We start from the raw sequence: 23542 nt of genomic DNA, 5'->3' as shown, positions 1-23542 counted from the left end.
GACCATAAAAGTTTGATTATACTCCAAAACATAGCGAAACCCTTGAAATGAAATAAACGTATTTGGAAAGTAAGCTATTTGGTTTTTGAGAGATTAGGCCTTCCACACATTAAATTCATGTCAACATTTTTTTAATTCAACCAATAACAAAATTGCCATCAAAAAACGGTAGACATCAGGGATATCTCAAATTGCAACGTTTTGACAAAACAATTGTCGTCAGCAGTACCAACTGCAAAATAAGCAAAAACTGCAAAGTTCGCAGTGGGATAAATATTTATTTTGCTTAGTGCGAACCAAGACTCTTGAATGTGCTGTCTTTAATTCCATCGTATTATTAGGATATTTTAATTGAAACTCATGTCCAAATTTGTCCCGATTTGTTTGCTTTATCAGCTTTGCCAATCAATTTGTATTGTTTTTTTAACCAGCGCAGTGTAGGCTACGTCATGAAAAACATGTTTTATTGTTACAACTTATTGTACAACTAAGTTAAGTTTTAGGGTCCACCTGATTTGTCATATATGTTGCGAAAAATGAAAAGAACGTTTTTAAATCGTGGTTTTGCTTTTTTGTGGAAATTACGCATATCTTTTTTTCCTTTGGGGAAAAATGTCATCCAATCACCCATCAGATAAAACCCTTTTTTGTTTTAAAACGCGCGGGTTTTAAATTGTGCGGCAGTGTGTAGAGTGGCCATTGGCGGATGAATGAAATACCCAAAAAAAAGTACCAACAACATGTTGGGTTGATGCTAACTTAGGCATTTTTTTACTCAACCTATATAGCTTGCTTAGACGACTGGATGTGGATGTACCAGATATCAAATGCAGAAATATCTTTTGATGCTCCGACAAAGTTTATTGTTCAATATGAATATGCTGAGTGAGCGTTTTTTTTTTCTATTTTTGAATGAAGAGTGTAATCAAGGTAAATCATTAACTTAACCCCGCCCTTGCCAGTGTAAGTACTCGTTGTATACTTCCGCTTCAGACAAGAAACATTTTAGGTGGCAGGACTGTCTTATTTGTTGAAACAAAAAACATTTTGCAGCTTTTTAGTATACAGGTAATTATAAACATATCTTGCTCATTGTGTTTTCCTATAATTGAAGATGTGTTTTTTTATTTGCATGCATCAAAAAGTTTGTTTTAATAACATAACCACAAATAATATAGATTCAATGTTTTATTGCAGGGCAATCGACATAATTTTACCCAAACCATTTATAGCGATCCAGTCCCAAACTCAAAAAAGTTATGCCAAAAAGGTAAAAATAGCTGCAATTTGTTGACCTATTGTATTAGTAACAGTTTACTTTGCTACTTTTTTACTACTTTTCTGTACTGGTAATGCCTAACCGTTATAGTTACAAAAAGTATGTGAATAAAAAACAAAATAATAAATGATTTGGGATTTATTTTAAAATTACTTTCAGAAAATCTGTTGATATGTATTTTGTTTACTTATCAGGTCAAGAAAAGTTTCCCCCAAAGAGGCTGAGGACGCCGCTAAATCATTGGCCAAAGTCAACATACTACCAAACAATTGGCCAGAGTATTTGAGAAAACTTGGATTTTCTGACAGAAAAGTTGAAAGATATGTCAATAAAAAAGGTTCTTTGACCCCATACTGGATCAAGTTAAAAGGTAACCCCTTTATATGTTTATGTTTGTATGTAAATTACCAATAAACACATGCAGTTTTCAAATGTTTTGGCCATATGTCATTAAAAAGCCTTGTTGCTCTTGATCTGTTCTTTAATTACTTATTAGTCGCCTTGGTGAAGGGAACATACCAGTACTTTTCTTGTGCTTTTTTTCCATATCTATATATAAGGGGCAGGGAGTATTCATGTTTGTTTTTTTTCCTTATAGCACTTTTGGTTTCCATGAACATAATTTAATGTTTTGTATGTTTAATTTATGTTATTTAAACAATTTTTGTACACACAGGAATGCATAGTGAATTAAGTGTGGGTGTAGAAAAACTAGTGCAATATGAAGTAAACAGACAAAAAAGAAATAAACAAATTGATGAAATTTTGGTTCACAATCAAGTAAACAAGAATATTATTAGAAGTAAGTTTTCTGTTTTAAATTTAACTACGTAGTGGTGTTTGTCATTGCAATTTGCCAAACATTATGTCCTGATTACCTGTTTCTCCAGGGTATTCAATTTCTAAACCGTAGAAATTGTCACATACATACAGTTGCAATTTTAAAAGTAGTATCAGTATTTCTTACATAAAGTTCATTATTTCTTGGTTTTTAATCAGACTTGTCTTAAATGAGCTGATACACTGCGAGAATATGTCAATATACAAAAAACAAGTTTCTATCAATTAAGTCTAATTTTGTTTGTATGAAATGCTGTTTATGAAGCATGTTTAAAGTAGGATACTGAACCTTTTTTGATCAGGGGTGTCAAACTCAAACTCAGTCCGTGGAGGCATTCTTAGTACCATTAACCAACAGTTCAACATTTTTAAGTTTCCGAACCATTTTTACAATCCCGTGTACAAGTGCAAACTGTCTATTGTGACATCACAACACGTATTAACAATCAAATTTATAGTGAATGTGTTTCAAGTATTGTACACCAAATAATTTATCTCTTTGTTGCTTTAAAGGCTACAGTACAGAACTTTATTGATATTTAGGCACTGTGAAGTTTGATTAAAATTCTGCCCCAAAACAGCGAAAGTAATTACGTATAATGCAGGAAATGAAAAACAAAACTAAATTACTTGGGGGGTCCGCTTACCTATAAACAGACCTGCGTTTTTTTTTTTTTAAATATTCTTGTAAATAGGTGTTGCTGACTTAGTATTTGAACGTTTTACCTTTAGTGTTTTTATTATTCTTTTCTTTTTAGACGGAAACTCACGTTGCTTAAATAGGTGAAATTAATATTTCTGTTTTATAAATAAAAGTTTACACTGGCACCGATTGTATGCCACCCTTTTTGAGTATAATTTGTATATTGTTGTCAGTAATTTTTGCCCAGAATCAGCATCCTCATTTGCTATGTGCTTTTCAATCACCTTGTATTAACCATGTTGCTACAGCATATTTAACATATATCAACCATTCTTATTTTAGTGTCATTGTGCTATTAAAAATTTTATTGTATCTTTTACTCACGAACTCAACATGTAATTTGAGTTTACTTTTAGATCGCAATCGAGCTTGGTTTTTGTATGATTTCATCTGTCACTATGCAGACAATAACTTTATGAAACATGACATTGGTCGAATGAAGTTTGAACTTACAGACTCCCAATTGTCACAAATTGAATGTGACTATAAGGGAAACTCACTTGAGCAAAGATATCAAATTTTGTCAACTTGGGTGAGAGCAAAGAATTTAAGTAAGTACTATGTTGTATGTCATGAGTACTGACACATTGTTTTTTCATATAAACTAGAGATGTTTTTTACATAAAACTTATTATAATTCTCCCATGTTTTATGAAGCATAGTTGATCCTCTTAAATTTTGACCTCAATTGTCCAGTAGTTTACTCTCAGGCCCTCAAAACATTAAGTTTTAAACCAGTTATACTTGATAAAGTACATGAAGTTTCATACTGTGTTGCTTGATGCTTTGCAAAGAATTTTGCAGAATTTTGTAACTTTGAGTTAATGCAGGTCAGCAGAATCACATTGCAAAATGTGTTAAAATTTTTTATACCCAGGGACGTATCCAGAAATTTTAACAGGAAATTTCCCTCATGACACTCTATGACAGGGGTGGGGAACCTACTTAGTACTGCGGGTTGCATGCATTGCGCAACAGTTTCAGGCGAGGCAAATATTTAGTTATTTTCCCATTCCGTGTAAAAATACCCAAAACACACAAGTGGTTTTATATTTCATCCCTCCAAATTTGATTTTTTCTTTGCTGCTACATGTTTGCAACAACACCCTAGCTCAGGGGCCTCCAACCCGTGGCTCCGGAGCCGCATGCGGCTCTTTGATCCCTGTGATGCAGCTCAGTTTTTGAATTTACCAACTGTTGTACATTTGAATAAAAATTATGTGCAACGATTATGCCGAACACAAAAGTCGAACACGAAAATTGAAGTGCAATAGCATGACTGTGCTTGTTGTAGTTACCTGCAATCCCGTCTCTATACCATCAAATATGACGTCTGAAAGAGGCAAACTGGTGGCGCACAGGTTAATGCACAATATGAGACAATACTGTTTTTGTTTGCAGTGTGTGTGTGCGTGTAACAATAGCTGTTTGTTAATTGTTTTGTAACAAACGCGTTAACAAAAGAATAAAAATCTGCAAAAACAGAATATGCAGCGCTACCTAAATTTGTTTTCTCTGCTGACTAGTATACCAGTGTGTCTAATATGCAATGAAACACTAGCTAACAACAGAAAGTCGAATGTCATAAGACTAAAAACGTTTTGCATTTTATTTTAAAACGGCTTTGTGGCTCCCAGTGTTTTTTTTACTACATGAAACTGGTCCGAGTGGCTCTTTGAGTAGTAAAGGTTGGCCACCCCTGCCCTAGCTCTATTACTGATCTGTTTTGTTTTCAAGAATATGTTTTAATTAACAAAATAAGGATCGCACGCTAATCGCTTTCAACTTTAAAATAATACTAACAACACATGGAAAATGATTTGTTACTGCAAGGAGAGGTAATCCAGTGAACGTTACGTCACAATTATCGCAAGCGTGTAATGTGGAACGCGGAGATATTGAATATAAAATACTAATAATGTCGAAGTCATTTCTAGGAAATCTTGGTACATAAACATTGTACTGTTTTTTATGCGGTGTACTTAAAATCCAACGGGGGCCACATTAAAAAGGCAAGACAGGTTCCCCACCCCTGCTCTATGATGTCCCTATTTCCCTTTTGGAAAGTTTCCCATATGCATGTAAACTGGAATCACATGTCAAAGGCCAGTAGTTGTTTCGTTGCCTATTTCACTTTCTTGTTCAAAACACTGCTTTATGCAACAAAGCGCTTTATCTGAAAGTGTAAGTAGGCCCAAACTGAAAGTACCAGACTGAAACCCAAAACAACTTTGGCACTTTCTACAGCTCATTGCCGAGATTACTGAGCAAAATTGCAGCTGCAAGATAGGCATGCCTGTTACATATTTAAAATCTCTGCTTAAAAAAAAACAGACAACAACTTGTAGGACTGACCTCCTTTCAAAAATGTCAATCCACCTGTTAAGTTGCGCAATGTTTTAAGTTGGTTACTATAAAGAGCATAAACTGTGCCTTTGGCAAGTTACAAATTTCGTATGTGGCTTACTGCTCCTGTGCGACCTGCAAAAACTTTCTGCTTTCAATATTTGAGTTGATTTCAGTTGGTATAGCCCCAAATATGATTCTAAGAGGCCAGTATGTGTCTGCTGCGAAATTACAGGACTTTTTCATGCTTTGTGACTAAATAACTGTGTAGCCCGCCAAGTACTTAGCAAACCCTAATGTGGCCTTTCTTCCAGCCATGGACAACCCTGGTCTAGTTTACTGGTTGCCTAGAAAACTTTTAGAATTTTAGCTCAAGTGTGGATCCCGATGTTAAATGCTCTGATTGCTGTTATAAACAAGTTGCTTCTGTTCTCAGACTGATAAGGAACTACTGTCTTTTGTATGGTGTTTTTACGTCTATATATATGTGTTCTCTAATATATTTTACTTTTGCATGTTATATTCTTCCAAATGTGTAAAACACCATATAAGTTTTTATGGGTCCCCTTCCCTGAAGGGGACACATTGATTTTACTCAAATTGTGTTTTTTTATTTCTTTTTTTTTCTCCCCAAAGTTTGTCCGACTCGTTTTTCCATCAAATGTTTGATGGATTTGGATGAAATTTACACAGATGGTAGATGTAGTTATGTAGATATGCATCCCACTTTGTTTTTGTTGATAACCCCAGTATTTACCCCGCTAGCCCCCTAAAATGGGTATTTTTCCCCTGAAGTTTGTCTGACTCATTTTTCCATCAAATGTTTGATGGTTGTGGCTGAAATTTACACAAATGATAGATGTAGTTATGTAGATATGCATCCCACTTTGTTTTTGTTGATAACCCCAGTATTTATCCCGCTAGCCTCCTAAAATGGGTATTTTTCCCCTGAAGTTTGTCCGACTCGTTTTTCCATCAAATGTTTGATGGATGTGCCTGAAATTTACACAATGGTAGATATAGTTATGTAGATGTGCATCCCACTTTGTTTTTGTTGATAACCCCAGTATTTACCCCGCTAGCCCCCTAAAGTGAGTATTTTTCCCTGAAGTTTGTCTGACATGTTTTTCCATCAAATGTTTATGGATTTGGCTGAAATTTACACTAATGGTAGATGTAGTTATGTCGATTTGCATCCCATTTTGTTTTTGTTGATAACCCCAGTATTTACCCCGCCCTCCCCCTAAAATGGGTGTTTTTACCCCAAAGTTAGTCCGACTCATTTTTCCATCAAATGTTTAATGGATTTGGCTGAAATTTACACAGATGGTAGATATAGTTATTTAGATGTGCATCCCACTTTGTTTTGTTGTTAACCCCAGTATTTACCCCGCTAGCCTAAAATGAGTGAGTTTTTATGCAGTGTCAGAATTGGCTGAAAAAATGGATTTCTTGTATAGTATGCCATTTATAGGTGTTGATTGTTGTGTTCAACCCTGTAGTCCTAACATGTACCCCACAAGCCCCTAAAGTGTAAAACGTATTTGTATGTTACTGCGCATCACAATTGAAAGATTTCTTTTGAGCGATAGTGTTACAAGGGCAACCAGTTGTATGTTGCTCGTTGGTGGGTTGCTTGGTGATCGTTTTTGCACCATAGCAGTTAGGGGCTTGTTAACAGCCCTATGACGTCAGAAACATTAACGGTTGTTGCTCAAAACACCTCTAGTGGTCGAAATTTTAAACATTGGCGGATTGGGCTGAAATTTTGCAGTACTATTGATTAGGTCGTTGTGGTTTTTATGTATTTTTTAATTTGTGTGTCGAACCCAATTAGTTGCCCTACTAGCCCCCTAAAATGGGTCAGTTTTTTAAAACGGACATACTTCAAACAATATCTGGGGTTAAATAGGACATACTTCAAACAATATCTGGGGTGAATCTAATTTTATAGTTTGTATTCTACATAGTATTATTATTATTTAAGCCCAGTGCCGATCACAGTGTTTTACCTTACAACACCCGACTTTCTCATGGTTATCTCTTGAATTGCATTATTTACAACTTTGCTTGTGTGGGGACCCATGAGTTTTTGCCTGCAGAAACGACTAAAGTTAAAAAAGATGATGGCTAATGTGGGACCCAATACAAAATAAGCCTAGGAAATATATTTATGTTTTAAAATAGGTTATAGTGTATGTGCAAGGGCAATATGTGCTAAGCCACCCTTCTAGTTCTTTTTTCTTTTTCAGCTAAATTGAAAAAAATAGCAAACAAGCTTAATAAACTTGATTTGATTTCACCTGAGATTTACAACCTCAAGTCAAAAATGGGATCTTCATCTCAAGGTATCTTGCCTCATTCAAAAACCATATATTTTTAAGACTGCAACATGAAACTTGCACAATCGTAGTGTAAACTTTTTAAAGTACAGTAACAGTTTAAGTTAAAAAAAAGCTACATTGCTGCTCTTTCTTTTTACAGGCAAACCAAATTGGTTTAATTAAAGAGTAGTATGACAGTAATTACCATTTGCACAAATTTTATTTGTTGCGTTGAAAGAAATGTTTTCTTTGCTCATTTGCTTTAAATTCTTTAAAAACAAACCAATAAAGGATTTTTTTATGCTTATTAGATGCTGATACCAGCAGTGAGTCATCAGATTCATACATTTCTTCAGAATCAAATGATGAAGAAATCTCATCTGAACAAGGTTGTACCTTTCCTTATTCTTTTATGATAATTGGTACAGATTGCATCGAAAGCAAATAAAAAAATATGAATAATTACCCCATAATGCACAGATGTTAATGCCGTCAAACAAAAAAAGTTGTTACTGCTTTTACCCATGAATTCCCAAGCTTTTCATAATATTACTGAAGTGCTGAAAACACAAGCTTAAAATTAATTTAAATCTGACATTTTAAGTTGAGCTTATTTCAAAAGAGCGCACACATACCGTATTTTACGGACCATAAGGCGCAATCTAAATCCTTTTTTTCCTCATAAATTGATCGTGCGCCTTATAAGCCGGTGCGCCTAATGTATGGATCAAGTAGTGCTTAATTGCCTGGGCTACACTCAAAACCAGTACCGATACTATCATTATATAAATAAACCACCATCTTACACAATAAACTATGGTAAACGCAACTACTAACTGTGATTTTCACAGCTTTATGAGCTTTATACGGGACTTTACTGAGCTTTATACGGTAACCCATACTCCTTAAAATACGTTGCGTTCTATAGTCCGGTGCGCCTTATGTATGAACAAAAAACTAATCAAAGCAATTTATTGACAGTGCGCCTTATAATCGGGTGCGCTTTATGGTCCGTAAAATACGGTACACAAAATACCATTTTTGGGTTAAACAACAAATCTTTGCAGAAAAAGAGAACAAAAAATTCATTTAAACTTGCATCAAAAACAAACATAAACAAAATAGAAACAAAAACAAAAACAGAAAAACATTAAGAAAATGGATGCATTTGTCAGTGCAGCTTACTTCTTTGCATGACAAAAGCTTGTTTTAATCTCCTGCTACCCTTGCAAAAATGTGAAAAAATGGCAGCAGTACATGCACGAGACAAATTATTAAACGTTATATAATAGAAGCTTGGAAGATTTTAAGCAAACAAAACACTGCAAACAAAGAAAATTTTAAAAATACCTTTTATATTTGATTTTATCAAACCACGTTTTAAGCATTAACACTGATGTGGGCAAACACATGTTAGAAAACACTGTTTTCTGGCGAATGCTGGTTTGTTCCAAACAATTGGTTTTGAAGTTTTTTTTCAGATTAACACATACCATATTTATCTCAAGGTTAACCCACCTGTTCAACTACATTCTTAAATGCAAACAACATCCAAAACATGTAACTTTTCAGTACATGACCCGGGAAATAAATAGTTTGTTGGTTGCATTATTGCAAAGATTTTTTACAGAAATTACTTCTAGTTGGTAAGAATGGAAAGTATTTTGCAATGAAATCTGACAATCAATATCTTGTAATATATATATTTCTTCTAATGGCATATTCAATTCCTATAAAAACTACAAGATAAAACATCAATAAAATGGAATAAAAGTAAAAAAAACTCACTGTCGCTACAAACTAGTTAGACAAGCAGCGTTTGACAAGCTGACCCAATAGAAAATCAGGTCTTATCTTTGTCAGGAGCACCTGTCAGAGCTTTGATCACAATTGTGCAGACAAAAATAGATGAAACACTGAGTAATGGAAAATATGTAACAGCAAAGAATAGCAACTGAGCAACCATTATTGCAACGTTTGCAACCAGTGGTATATTTGCGGGTATGGGGCAAGAACAGTAACACAAAAGTGATACAATAGTGGATTTTGGGGCAATATCACAAAAACTTTCAGAATGGTAATAGAAGCACCAGTTGACTTGAGCTTTCGCTTGATAGATCTACGTCGGGACTTTTGACGAAGGCCATCTTGAAGCATTCTTTTCCTTTTTCATAAATGGCGGAATGCTTTGAGGAGAAATGTTGACATAGCAAGAGTTATCAGTTATAACTGTGTTTGCTAAATTGGTTTGTTGGTTTGAAGTGTTCCTGTTGGTAGAATTATCCAACCAGTGCATACAAAATTTGTCATAGAGCTTCAATAGGGCAATTTACAAATTTAAATGTTGAACTCTTCAGTCTTCCCATTAAAAATTTCTAGATATGTTCTTACATACCACCTACATACAACAGCCCAAAAATGGCACAAAAAACTATTAACAAAATACAACATGCCTAAAATTATAAAAAGAAGCATATCTAACCAGATATGTTCAAAAAACATTTCAGAAATGAAAATCAGTGGACTCAAGCATGCATTGCAGAATTCAATCACACCCAAAAATGGCCAACAAGCAACACTTCCTTTGCAAGTAACTAAACAAGAAAATGTAAAACTTGAAAAGTTTGGAAATGCCAGCAGCTGGTCTTTCAGAAAACTAACTGACAAAAGCAATATAACTGCTGAAAACTTGTTTGATGAAGCTGCACGCACTTGTGCAGAGAAAGCAAAATCATCGCATGAAGCAATTATCAAACCACGACACAACGTTGCTGGTGTCACTGGAATAGCTGGTGTAGGCAAAACCACTTTTTGCAAGTCAGTTGCTAAAAAGTGGATGAAGACGCACCCTGAATCATTTGTGTTCTACATTTCAAGCAGAGATCTCGACTTTGAAATGAAAAAATACAATGTCCTTAAGTTTCTTCTGGAATCCACTGATGACTATGACCATGAACACAGTCCTGAATCTGATAAGTTAATACTGGAGAAAATTAAGCAATCTTCAGACACACTGATTGTCATTGATGGTCTTGATGAGGCAAAGCACAAAGGAAACTTTTCTGAATATCCATCTACTGTAAAATTGTATAATGAAAATGAAAGTGCTTACAACATCCTGATGAATCTGTTAAATGGTCGCCTACTTCCCAATGCTAAAAAGCTAATCGCTTCACGGCCATTTGCATTTCAGCACTTTCATCCAGAATGCAGACCTTTGTTTATGGCACATGTTTTAGGTCTAAGTCCAGAATCTCAAATTCTTCTCTGCAAAGAAGTGTGTGAAACTGAGGAGCAACAAGTCATTCTCCTGAAAGAGCTGGAAAAACAACCCAACATATCTGCCCTGTGTTTCATTCCCATGTTTGGAAAAATGATTGTTAAAAACTTTTTTGAAAACCTGAAATCGGGCAAATCAATAAGATCAATCTGTGAGATTTTTATGAATCAATTTGAGCATTGGCAGATGAACCCTCAATTTAAAACAGATGTTCAACTCATACCCAAACTGGCAAAACTAGCTTTTGATGGAATCCAAAATCGCCAATTCCAGTTTACCCACAAGAAATTAATGGAATATGACCTCGATGGTAAATCTATTGAATCTTTTATGAGTGTACATACAAAAAGCTCAAAAGACCCAAATCTAATGATTCTGGATGGTAAAGAAGTGTTTTTCTTTATTCATGCCACATGGCAGGAGTTTTTAGCTGCACTTCATCTCATGGTGTTTGCATCTAATGAAGAATTCTCTGCTAAAGTTGTAAAGATGTTTAAAGAAGGTCATTGGGAGATTGTCACCCGATTTTTGTTTGGTTTTTGTCACCAGCAAACACAGGCAAAGCTTCAAGCTATATTTACTGATTCTCATGATGTCAGAGATAAAGAAAAACTTTTCAAGTCCAAATTTCTTAGTTTTCTTCCAGATATGTTGGAAAAGTTACCTGGTAATTTTCCGGTTTCTCCAGCTAAATATTATAGTGATGTAAAATCATTAATAATTGCTGATGAATTTAACTCACATGAAAATGATTCCACTCTTTTCAACATATGCAGTTGGGCATATGAAGCCCAAGATGATGATTTAACTAAGGCTGTTTCCAATTCCCTGCCAAGTCCATTGTTACTGTCTGGAGATGTTCTTCCACACGAAATAGTCTGTTTCTGCCATGTCCTACTAGCTGCAGAAGGGCCACACATACTTAATGTTGGAACTTGGCTTAAGCCAGCAACTTTCCTCGGAGAAGGGCTGCAAACACTGCTAAACACAGTGCAACAATCAAAGCACAAAGTAGGTGTAGAAAACTGCTGTGTGTTTATTTAATGGAAATAGTGTATTTGTTTGGTAATTATATATTTTCTGATACTGATAAATCTGGTTTATTGCCAACTGTTAATTTAGGAATCACAAATCTTTAGCCAATCTTGTGCTAAAACAAAAATCTGGTTTATTGCATGTTCTGGTTTATTGACCAAAAAGCTTGGCACGTATGATATGCAATCTACTAACTTACTTGGGGTTAGGGAGGTTTATGTGTTAGACGGCTTTAAATCGTCTGCTCAATATTTTAAAGATTTTGCCTTCCACTTTAATTTTTACACTTGACAGTTTTTGGCAAACACATGAAAGGGGTTTGTCCTAAAAATAACTTGAAACATTTATGACACAAACGTAACTTCTTTTGAATAAAGTGCATTGACAAAAACACAGTAGTTCTATGTTGCAAGTTTGTGAATGTAAATTTTCTGTAAAAGTTTTCCAATGGTTTTTTAATGTTTATTTTAATGTCTGCTTTTTCAAAATAAATATGACTTTTCTTAAATTTGTCAAAAAAACTTGAAATTTTCTAATTTCTACTCTGAATTGTCCAACTTCTACCTTGTTCAAACGATTTTTTTGTGTATAAAGTTGTGATGATGTAAAATTTAAATTTACTGGGAAAGCTTGCAGGACAATAATGAATTTAGTTTTTTGAAAGATAGCTTTACTGGAGGCTTGCTGAAATTTCATTATTTTATTTAAAAGAGTTACTTTTTTGTGTTGGCAGATAACAAAGTTACATCTGACTGACATGGATTTGCTTGAATATTTTGATGATATTTTTGAGTTATGTCCTGACATCAGTGAGCTCACACTGCAATACTGTGGTTTATCTTATACATTTATAAAAGAAATGGTTGATTTTATTGGACAACATAAAATACATGTATGAAAATTGTTATATATGTACCATGCAAGATTTGACTTGACCTGTATAGGCTACAATATGAAAACCATTTTGACAATTAAGTCATTAATTTTTTTACATTTGATTTGACATCTTTTTTGAGATGCATATATTATCTGTTAAGTGTTATGGAACATATGGGTTGTTATGTCTTATTCATTAAAAACATTCCTTTTATTATTTACTGTAGTACAGTACATCATAAAATAAGCATGTATAATAATATTTTGTCACAACAGATATATTTAATTGAAGGGAAGTATGAGTTTTTTGCTATTTTGTGTCATATGTTTACAAGCCAGAAAATATAGCTTTACAAGCCTTTAGTTTATAAATAATTACAATTATAGTAAGTATATTGTTAAGAAAGTAAGATAGTTACAAATTTCTGTTTAATTTAACAAAAGCTTTGTTTTGTAGTTATCTTTTCTTAATTTGTCTTGGAATGATCTTAATGGTATTGGACAGCTCCTGGACACATGCGCTGACACAATTCCTATGTTATGGCTTTGTAACTGCAATCTGAAAGATGATGATTTTACATCATTAAGTAGAGCTTTAAGAAAAAGAAATACAAATGTGAGTTATTCTTTCAGAACTTGTTCGTAAGTGTACATTTGTACAATAACCTAGCTACATAATATAATAACATAAAATAAATTATAATATTCTAAAATCTTGTATTAGTGATATGTTATCAGACCATTTTAAGTTAGACTGCCCATTTTATTGGCAAATTTGATCACTTCATATTTTTTACTCAGTTCTCTTCTTTATATCTTAGGCATCAGAATATCCATAGTATCCTAGACACCATCAGTTTACCAAATGATTTATATTTGGGATTGTCTGATAATAATTCTTTAAAGACTGATGCCGATACCTATTATTAGTAGACAAAAGGATATCTGTTTCATCACTTAAAAATAGTTCAAAGGCTAGAAACTTAAGATTACTGTAGGACACTGTACTTAAAACATTGCCTCAAGTCATTTCTAGGAGAACCAAAAAAACAAAAAGTTGCTAAAACTAAAATATAATGTAAGAAATATGCTTTCATATTAGGAGTAGTTATTTTTCCCAATAAAAAAAGAATACCATGTATTATTGGTGCCTGTATTCAGCCTCAGTTTCGAATATATGCATGCTTGATATGTATACTTAACACAATATCGCATTTAACAGTGTCTCTACTTGGCGGTTTGTGACATTTACATTGCAAAACTACTCTGTTGCTTATGCTTGCCTAACGACACCCTAACAAAAATGTTTGTTCTTTGTTTTCTGATAATGTATTAGGACAAAATATTGAAAGGTTCTGGTTTTAGTATTAGCAATTAACTGTGAAGCAATAAATTTATGGTCACAACTAACTGATACAAAAAGCCTCTCTATGACATATATCAGTATAATTGGATGATAACCCTTATCATGCCTTGCATCAAGCAGAAAATAATGATAGCTTTGTCACTTTTTTGATATTCTTCACTGCTGGTGTATCCAGTTTGCATATAACTGTACACACTGGCGTAGAGTACGTGGGTGCAGGGGTCCCGCGCACCCCCGGCCTTAACCTTTGTATAACGTCAAAATTGCATCTTTGTTCAAGTTACGTCGGTTAAATAAAACGTGTTGCCAGCTAAACAAATGCGCTTACATTCACGCCATTGATCGAACAGACGTCGGTTGAAACGTAACAATTGTAATTGTTTCGCAATAAATGAGCTTTTTTAATGCAACATAAACATGACTTATAGACTAACGTTTTAGTATTATTTGTCGCAATAACTCTCTGCAATAAAAATAAACATAAAAATAGTTAATATATTGTTTCCTAAGCCGAGTTTAATGCCCTTTGGCAAAGCTCTGCAACGGCCTAAACTTGTTCCAAGGTGACCTAAGTTTAGGCGTTAACAATACACAGTCGCCTATATTTAAAACGTGAATTGCTTTACTTTTATTCCCCGCCGTAACATGTTACTTTAAAGTTAATTGTTGTTAAAATGGCTGATTCGGCAAATCGTCCTTTTGTTACATCAGATGTTATCAGATGAAGAGCAAACGTTCCAATCGAACCCACAGAAATTGCGCCAAGTGACTATTTGCAAATTAATGTGATAGAAACTACATGGTAAAGCACGTAAAAGGTGGACCGAAATTTGGTCTTGTATGGGTACAGATACTGTATGAGGTATAGGCATCGTTTTTGGAAGATCAAACGGCACACCCCCGGTATTTTTTAAAACTCTACGCCTATGACTGTACACTTGTATCTTGCTAGTCAAATATAGTGGATGGTTATATGTTGAAATAAAAATTAACTACTTGTCTATGCCAATTGATTTGAAACATAGTTTGGGTCCCCTTTCCTGAATGGAACATGTATTGTTTTTGTCAGTATTTTTTTCTGTCTAATGCTGGTTTGTTTTATGTGTTTGGTCAAGAAAGAGTGCTTTGAATTGATTCAAATTTGGACAGATGTTAGTTATTGACTCAAATTTGATCCTCCTGAAGTTTAACCCTGAATGACCCAGCGGTTCACCAACAGGCCCCCCAAACGTATTTTTTTAAACGGCTGTACTGACTAAAGTACATGGGCTAGGAGTTTTCTGCTTTGTTGTTTGGTGAAATGTAAGGTATTTTAAAGTATTTTGTTCCTTAAAAAACTATTTACCCATTTTCACCCCTTAACCCCAAAATAACCCACAAGAAAACTTCAAATTTAGTCATTCACAGGTTTCTGATTAAGGTGGTTGAAACCAGAGTGGGAGTGCTCAGCTTGCGGTCTGGACAGACATTTTACGAGACAGTCGTTTTGGTGATTAGAAATCAGCTGTTTGGCGCAGTAATGCTACGTCGTTTTATTAAGTTATCAGGCACATTTTCAGTTTAGGCCTTAAACGACAATATCAAGGTGAAAGCATGACATTAAAGTATTTTTCCTGTTTTTTTGTAATTGAATGACAATAATGATGTAAAAAACTACGGACTAAACTTTTAAAGTTGGGTTAATGCTTTCTAAAAGTTTTTCCATAAGAATCTAAAAATAACCAGAACATTTAAATCCACACAAACGTGCATGTGGGGACCCATTACTTTTTGCTTGGAAAATCAATCATGTGTGTAGATCAAATGATGTGTATAGTAAAACGGTAAATAAGATATAGAATATATTAAATGGAAGTATATTAGAAAGTCACCTTTCTAGTTTTATTAGCTCTTGCAACAGATTCATTATAATTGACTTATTTGCATGAAACATATGTTATATAACTTAAGGAAGTAGAATTTCTCACTATGAACCTTGTCTAAAATGTAAAACAAAAACTTTTTGTGTTCTATTAATTTGCCAAAGGCTGGGATTAAACAATTCAAGAGTTAATTTTACTTTTATTTTGTATTTTTATGTGATAAATTCATTGCACCATGTTCTGTGCATATAATCCTTTGTAGAGACAAAATTTAAGTTGACATGTAGTAACTGTGCAAAATGACTCCTACAGCTCTGTGATATTCTTTGCAACAGTAACTTAAAATAGTTTTTTTTTCATGTATTATCATTAATAATATATTATCCCACTTGCTTTTATTATCCCATGAGGACATTTTACAAAATGTTTTTTTTGTGCGGGTGCAGTAGAAATACATTTGCAGATAGGTTTTAAAACTGGGTCAATGTGTTCCTGGCAATAATTTAAGTGTTACTTAACAACTGTAGATGGTTTGGCTCAACTTGAGTGGGAATGAGCTGTCACAAAATGCTTTGGAATGTTTGGCACCAAGTGTTCATCGACTTGATGTGTTGGAATTGAAAAACTGTTCAGTCAGTGGTGACAGTCTAAAACAACTATGTCATGAAATTCTCAAACGACAAAAACCCGTAAGTTGAGCAAAACAAAAAGTTTTCTGATAATGTATTCAGGTTTAAAAAAACAATGAAAGCTGTCCGGCTAGTTTAAACAAAACTTTATTATAGCTTTATTACATTTTTTTCATATTCTTTCATTGCTGGTGTACCTAGTATTTATGATGTGTGTACAACTGCATACTTTGTAACTTGCTAGTCAAATATAGTGGATAGCTTTATGTTGCAATAAAAATTTGTGAGTTGTGTATGCCACGTTATTTGTAACATGATTTTCTGCTTATTTTAATTAGCTCTGGCAACAGATTCATTATAGTTGACTTGTGTGCACAAAACATACATTACGGATCTTAAGAAAGTCGACATTGTCCAATGTGAACCATGTCTAAAACACAAAAATACTTGTTGACTCATACAGCCCTTAAATATTGTTTGCATCACTGTTCTATACATTTTGTTGTTTATTATCAGTAACAAATGTACTTAGCCACATGCAACAAATTGCTCGGAGGACATTGTAGAAATCTTTTTTGTACATATGCAATAGAAATGCATGTGGAAATAGGTTTCAAAACTGGTTCAATGTGTTCCCAGCAATAATTTTAGTGCTACATAACAACTGTTTAACAGATGGATTTGCTTAACTTGAGTGGGAATGTGCTGTCACAAAATGCTTTGGAAAGTTTGGCACCAAGTGTTCATCAACTTGATGGGTTGAGGTTGCACGGCTGTTCAGTCAGTGATGACGGTCTAAAACAAATATGTCATGAAATTCTTAATCGACAAAAACCCGTAAGTTAATGAAATAAAAAGAGGTATTTTCTGACAATAAGAAATAAATGAAACATTTTGGCCCTGTTCGTATGTAAGAACCAAAAAACTGACTGTGCTAATAGGACTCTCTATTGAGCTGTTTTGATTAACACCTACAGCACAATGTAGTTGGAGAAAAAATCAAATTTAACTGACAAATTCAGTTAAGAAATGCTTAAATTGTTTGCTTAACCATGCCTAGTATTGAGACCTGATACAACAGCTATACAAGGCTTTTCATTCAATAATTAGTTGTCAGTAAAGCATCAATGTAACAACCGAAAGGCTGAAACGGAATAATCACTAAACGGTTTTTGAGGTCATATTAAAATGATTTATTCACAATAGACATACTTCAGGTTCAAATTTTCTTAACATGCATTTCATTCTGTTTTTTTTTCTTTTTTGCAATTTTTATTACAAAGTAAGAATCACCTTATTACTGTAATATGACACTTATTAACAGGAAAACAGTTATATGCGAAAAGCTAATTTCATGTTTAAAATCTTTCTGGGACTTACATGTCCGCTTGTTCATTTGTAGATGAATATGTTCTTTCTAGAGGATAACAACATTGGATTGATTGGTGTCAGTGAAATGTCAACTTGTGTCCAAAACATACGTCAGCTGTGGTTAGAAAATTGCAATTTGACTGGTACTTGCTTAAAACCATTGTTGTCTGCAATTTTAAACCTGAAACAACAAGTGAGTAAAATATGAAATTATCATAAGAATTGGTTAAATTAGGTTTAAGTCCTGAATCACCTAAAATGCAGCACCATTTACCCAAACTATATGTGTTAATTTAAATTCATGCAAATAACTTTCCTTATTTTTTTCTAATTTAAGTGGTGTCATATTTGCAGACTTGGCTATTAACAGCTTAACTTTTTTCATAAAATGTCAGTTTAAATATAGGTTGTCTTTCCTGAATAGGATGAGTTATGTTTTTGTCTGAACACAGACATTAGGGCAGACAGTGGGGTCATGCCAGGTGGAATTGACAGATTTACCAACCTGCTCTGCTTAGTGTATCATATTAAACAGTGACTTTGTGGCATCAACAAATGTTCTATCAGACAAACTTAAAATTATATTGATTCAACTGCAACTGTTGTCTTATTTGAAAGACATAAGATAAAGCAATGCAGTTTAATTTGTAGAAGTCTTTAGGTGCTTGTTCTGCCCAATCATTAACATGATTCGACTTATTAAACACTACTTAATTTCCATATCTTTCTACTGAAATGTAGTTGCTAAAGAAAACAACAAACTGCATTTTACCAAAACTTATAAAGCAGAGGTTCCCAACCTTTTTTGCTGCTCGTACCCCTTTGTCAGGTCAGAGCATTCTTTGTACCCCCAAAAAAATTTCTAGGGATTTAGCTATAATAAGCTGATTTAACAACACTAAAAGATTTAGCTGTCTTAAAAGAAAGTGGTTTAAACTATTTATTTATTTTATTAAACTTTCTATCCAAGAATAAAATTAGGCTTTTATTAGATTTTTGCTGTTCCAGACTTCTATACACAGCAGCAGTGTTTAAGTGTTACATAACGTTTAGTAGTTTAATTTTAGCTGTTACGCGAATCAGAATGGTACTGACACTTTATGAAAAAAATGAGGTGTACTTTTTGCTCCGCCTTCCCCTACTTTCTCTAGTACTAAAGGTGGATAGTAGACCGTGTGTGGCAGATTCACAACAAGACTACATTGAATGCCTCCTTTATCTGTGCATTTTATCCCTAACTTTGTGCTTTGTTGTTTATTGCTGGCAACATGTAAAAAAAGCATTGTTATAGGACAATGAGACTTCTTACTAAATAACAACAATTATTCGTAGATAGGTTTTTTTAAAAAGCAAAGGCCAAAAAGGCATGATATATTTACATGTCCAAAATAAAACTGTAGTGTGAAATCTGTTTAAAAGCCGCTCTGTGGCCAAGGGTCTTCGTACCCCTTGATGTTCAATCTAGTACCCCCAAGGGGTACGAGTACCCCCAGTTGGGAACCCCTGTTATAAAGGGTCATACAGGTTATTGTCCATTTGGCTAAAGGCACAAAGTTACTGGTGACAGAAGACAGTTTTTTTCTGGGAATAAATTTATGAAATGCGATTCAATCTTTTCACTAAATTCTTTTTCCAAATGTAAAAAAATGAATGCAACATATTCATGCCGTTACCAATTCGCATATGCATGTGTGTACACATTCATTTCGCTCACTGAAATATTTATATTTGTTAAAACAATTGTACCTGTTGTTGTAAGTACAAGAATTTGAGGTAAATCAATAAATAGAACATATTTTTGTTCAGTTTTTAAAAAATGTGTAAAAATTGGTGTTTACAGATGAAAACGTTTAGTATTGGTAACAATAAAGTTGGCTCAGAAATTGTTCCAATGCTTGCCAAATGTGTTCATAAAACAAAAAGACTTGACCTTGACAACTGTGGAATGAATACTGATGATGTGAAGGTTGTGACCAATGAGGCAAAATCTCGGGATGAACCAGTATGTAGATTTGTGTTTGTAGAAAAAAATTATATGTAAGATTTAATTAAAAGCAAACAAATGTTTGTTACATAACTTTTAAACATGGTTGTAAGTCGTATATAAAACATATAACTGTTTACTAAATGGTGTTGTTGCAAACCACTACAGCATTCCGTGTCAGATATTAAATAGTTACCGTTAAGACTAACATACATTTGAATTATACCATATCACTTCGGTAACAGAGCAAATATATTTTATATTGTAAATCTTCCCACAACATAAGTGATAACTTTATGCAATATGGATGTGCATAGTATAGACGGAGAAATAATAATAGAATGTCTTAACTTTGAATTAGAGTAATTTTTTGTTCAGGGCTCCCTTCATAGCTTTCCACTACTGTAAAACTGTGCTTGTTTTTTTAGCAGATATTTACATCAATTTTTGTGATCCTATTTGCAAGGTGAAAATTTTAGGATCTTTTTTGGTGCATTCTATATCACTAACATTGCAACTTGTCATCTAAATTTGTTGCTTAGTTTGAAAATAACCTGTTTATAGATGTAAGGTAAAATTTGTGCATTCTGTAGTAAATGAATGGGTACCATATGCAGTCTTAACTCACATGGATATCATACAGCTTCACCATCTTGCCATAACAGTTATCTTCTGTTTAGAAGCAATACAGAAAGTTTTTGCAGCTACTAAATTTCATAAAAGTAGTTACTTAAAAAAGTAGATTATTACTATCCTTATTGAATTTATCTGCGTAAAATAAACAAACCACAACCCTAACATATATTTGTTAGCGAAATATATTTGTTTGTTTTTTTGAAAAACTGACAACTGATTTTAACCTGGAAATAAAGATTTCCCAAAATGTGTGACAACCCAAACACTGTATTTGTCACATTTTTATATACATCTTGTAATTTTCTGAAAACATATTTTGTAGATGACATTGTTTTTGTTTTTTTTAGCTAAAACCAACATACACTTGACTCATATCTTTATTTGAATAAGAAAATATATTATGTTGAGTTATTTTGTATAGAACCTGTTCAGTCTGTGCTCGCTTAATAGCTTACCGACTTTTCTTATCACTGAACTTATTATTCTTGATGTTTTTTTGATACAGATCAATTATACATTAATTTTTGCCTGGTGCATATACTGATCCTATTTACAAGACGGTCCTAAGTTTGTTTAGTGTATGCTATATCCTGAATATTTTAACTTCTAAATTTGTTTTATTACTTCAAAACTGCCTTTTTTGTGTGATACAGGTAGCTGTTGAAAAGCAGGCTATTACAATCCTTATTAAAATCTATCAGTTCAAAATAAAGAAACCACAGCTAAATCATTATAGTTGTCAAATTTCAAATACGTTACGTAATTTACTTAAAATGTATGTTGATGAAATCGTTGACCCTGTAGATGACATCCTTGACCCTGAACGAGAACAAGTTTGGCGATGAAGGAGCAATTGCTTTGACTGAATGTTTGAACAAAGTCGAAGTTCTGTGGCTTAAAAACTGTGACATTACTTCAGTTGGTGCAGAAGCTTTATGGAAAGCCAACCTTAAATGGGTGAGTAGAACATGACAGTTTTCGTATAAAGTTACAATTTCTTTGTCAAAAATATGATACACTGAAAACATGCTAACTATTTGAATAAACCAGTCATGGAATTATAGTTTACCAGCAAACCTTTTGTAACTAAACAAATTTTTAAACATTTTATTACTGTGTGGTATGAGAGGCAAAATTAACCCATCCAATTCCAGTGTTTGTGGAAATATTGGTTAAGTTTCTTGTGCTGGTAATTGTAAATGGTTAAAGTGAGATTAAAAAAGGTGGTTGTGCATAAAACTCAACCATCTTGGCCAAACATTTGCCACTTTAGTTTACTAAACAAACCACCCTAGGATTGTTCTACTTTCTGTTACCTACCAAATCTGTAATGTCTCATCACAAAATCTGGTCACTAAATACAGTTTTGACACAATGGCAGGCTCACCCTTGGGGTTTTTAAACTTTTGTATTGCAATATTTATATGAATGCTAAGAATTAAAAGGCGACCCTTTGATTTCACCAACCTTTGATTAACTGCATTTGTCATTTACAACTTGCATATTGTTGCATGATCGCTATTATGGCCATTGTTTGTACATATTATAATCTAAGTGTCAACTGTTGGTATATTGCAGAATCGTGAGATATTTGGGCTTGACTTTGAGTTTGAAGAAGTTTCTGAAACAAGCTCCAGCAGTGACGAGATGGCACCTGTTGTTACAAGGCCAAAAAAGAAGCGGCAACGAATCAGCTAATTTTTTTGTACCTGAAGATGTATACTGCACTATGTAAACAAAAGGAAAATGACCATTCACTTAAACCTGCACATCTTTAGCAAGTTCCTGGGCCTAATTTATCTTATTAAAAATCTTTCACCGGCACTTGGTTCCACTACCCTTTTTCCTTTCCACACAAGTGTTTGTTGAAATCACTTTTCAATTTATAAGGTTTATGTTTTTAATGGTACATGGAAACCTAAGGCTATGGATAACACTCGTGGGACTTTCCACATTAAAGCACTCCACTAAAATTGCCATACAATTTCATAGGGTGGAGTATTGTATTGCTACATTTGTTCTCCTGTACAAATTAGTATTGCCTCCATGTACAGAGTAGTAACCCTGACCTGCTATGGTCATTGCGTTTTGTGCTCAATTTTATATTATGTTAATAGTCTTTTGTCAAAATATATGTTTTGATCTGTTTATACATGTTAATAACTGTTTACTATTAATCAATGCTAAAAAATGTTTAAAATGTTGTGACTTTTATACTGTCTTCATATTGTCCAAATGTGTCATTTCTACTGATAACATTGACCAAGATGTGGAATCTTCAATGCTTATTGTGTTTTTTAAAGAAAAATATGCAAATGTCAATTTTTGTTTGCTGGCTCCCAAACTGTAGTCACATCACATCGCAAAAGTGGGTCACAAGGACATTTTCAAAATTATACAGCTATTTGGAGAAAAACTTTAGCATTTTGGTGTTAAAAAGATTTAGAACTGCTATACCAATCCGCATGTCTAAGTTGTGTTCTGTTTTTTAACATTTTTTTCCTTATTGGCCATTGTTTTTGCAGTAGTAGTAGTTTTTTTTGGCTGTTGTTTTTTATTCCTATAGTAGTTGTAACCAGATACTTTGTGTCCCCGTAACATATTTTGAGTTACTTTTCTTTATGGTGTATTTAAATTTGTTTGTCATATAAAGTGCTCAAATCAAATTACATCTGTACAGAAGAGTAAAAATTACCAAAATATAACATTCCCCATAGTTGCACAGATTTTCTTTTTTGGTAAGCATCTTGTGTCAATAATCACTAATTAACTTTCAAAGTACTGCAGAGGTATAGCAGCAGTTGTATCTAACTTGTTCAACACACATCTGTTTAATGGTAAAATCATACATGTTAGTTACACTTGTTAGTAAAATAAGAGGTATTAGTTAGTTATCTTTAGTTGATTTGTTCAGACTTGACCCTGTGGTACACTCATATGCACTTAAAATAAGGAATTTTTAAATAGCTTTATTTACTGAACTTTGTTGGTGGGTGCATTGTAAAGTATTT

At 33.5% G+C, this 23542-nt stretch overlaps 1 protein-coding gene across 4 annotated transcripts; it reads left to right on the top strand.

The window, feature by feature from the left end:
* The first annotated feature begins 683 nt into the window (after window positions 1-683).
* Window positions 684-23250, top strand: LOC145229113 (NACHT, LRR and PYD domains-containing protein 3-like). 4 transcript variants are annotated; one of them, XM_080094374.1, is made up of 17 exons: window positions 684-930; window positions 994-1068; window positions 1198-1270; window positions 1474-1649; window positions 1956-2081; window positions 3179-3373; window positions 7421-7516; window positions 7804-7881; window positions 10000-11783; window positions 12541-12699; window positions 13141-13299; window positions 16439-16600; window positions 17216-17377; window positions 17943-18104; window positions 19752-19913; window positions 21336-21488; window positions 22110-23250. In XM_080094374.1, the coding sequence occupies exons 3-17, from the start codon at window positions 1260-1262 to the stop codon at window positions 22227-22229; spliced, it is 3705 nt and encodes a 1234-aa protein (XP_079950500.1). In that variant the 5' UTR covers window positions 684-930; window positions 994-1068; window positions 1198-1259; the 3' UTR covers window positions 22230-23250. The 4 variants fall into 4 exon arrangements, with proteins under 4 accessions (XP_079950500.1, XP_079950499.1, XP_079950501.1 ...); XM_080094373.1 differs by having other exon boundaries at window positions 684-1068; XM_080094375.1 differs by lacking the exon at window positions 1956-2081 and having other exon boundaries at window positions 684-1068.
* Window positions 23251-23542: the final 292 nt, after the last annotated feature.

This window comes from Phallusia mammillata, chromosome 5 (genome assembly GCF_965637545.1).
Source record: "Phallusia mammillata chromosome 5, kaPhaMamm4.hap1.1, whole genome shotgun sequence".
Taxonomy (NCBI): domain Eukaryota; kingdom Metazoa; phylum Chordata; class Ascidiacea; order Phlebobranchia; family Ascidiidae; genus Phallusia; species Phallusia mammillata.
Note: the sequence above shows the minus strand (reverse complement) of the source record. Positions and strands in the feature narration are given on the sequence as shown.

Excerpts from the sequence above, each read along its gene's own strand:
- LOC145229113 (XM_080094374.1), top strand. Across the intron at positions 2,082-3,178 it reads AAACAAGAATATTATTAGAA|ATCGCAATCGAGCTTGGTTT; the intron begins GTAAGTTTTCTG and ends GTTTACTTTTAG. Across the intron at positions 3,374-7,420 it reads GGTGAGAGCAAAGAATTTAA|CTAAATTGAAAAAAATAGCA; the intron begins GTAAGTACTATG and ends TTTCTTTTTCAG.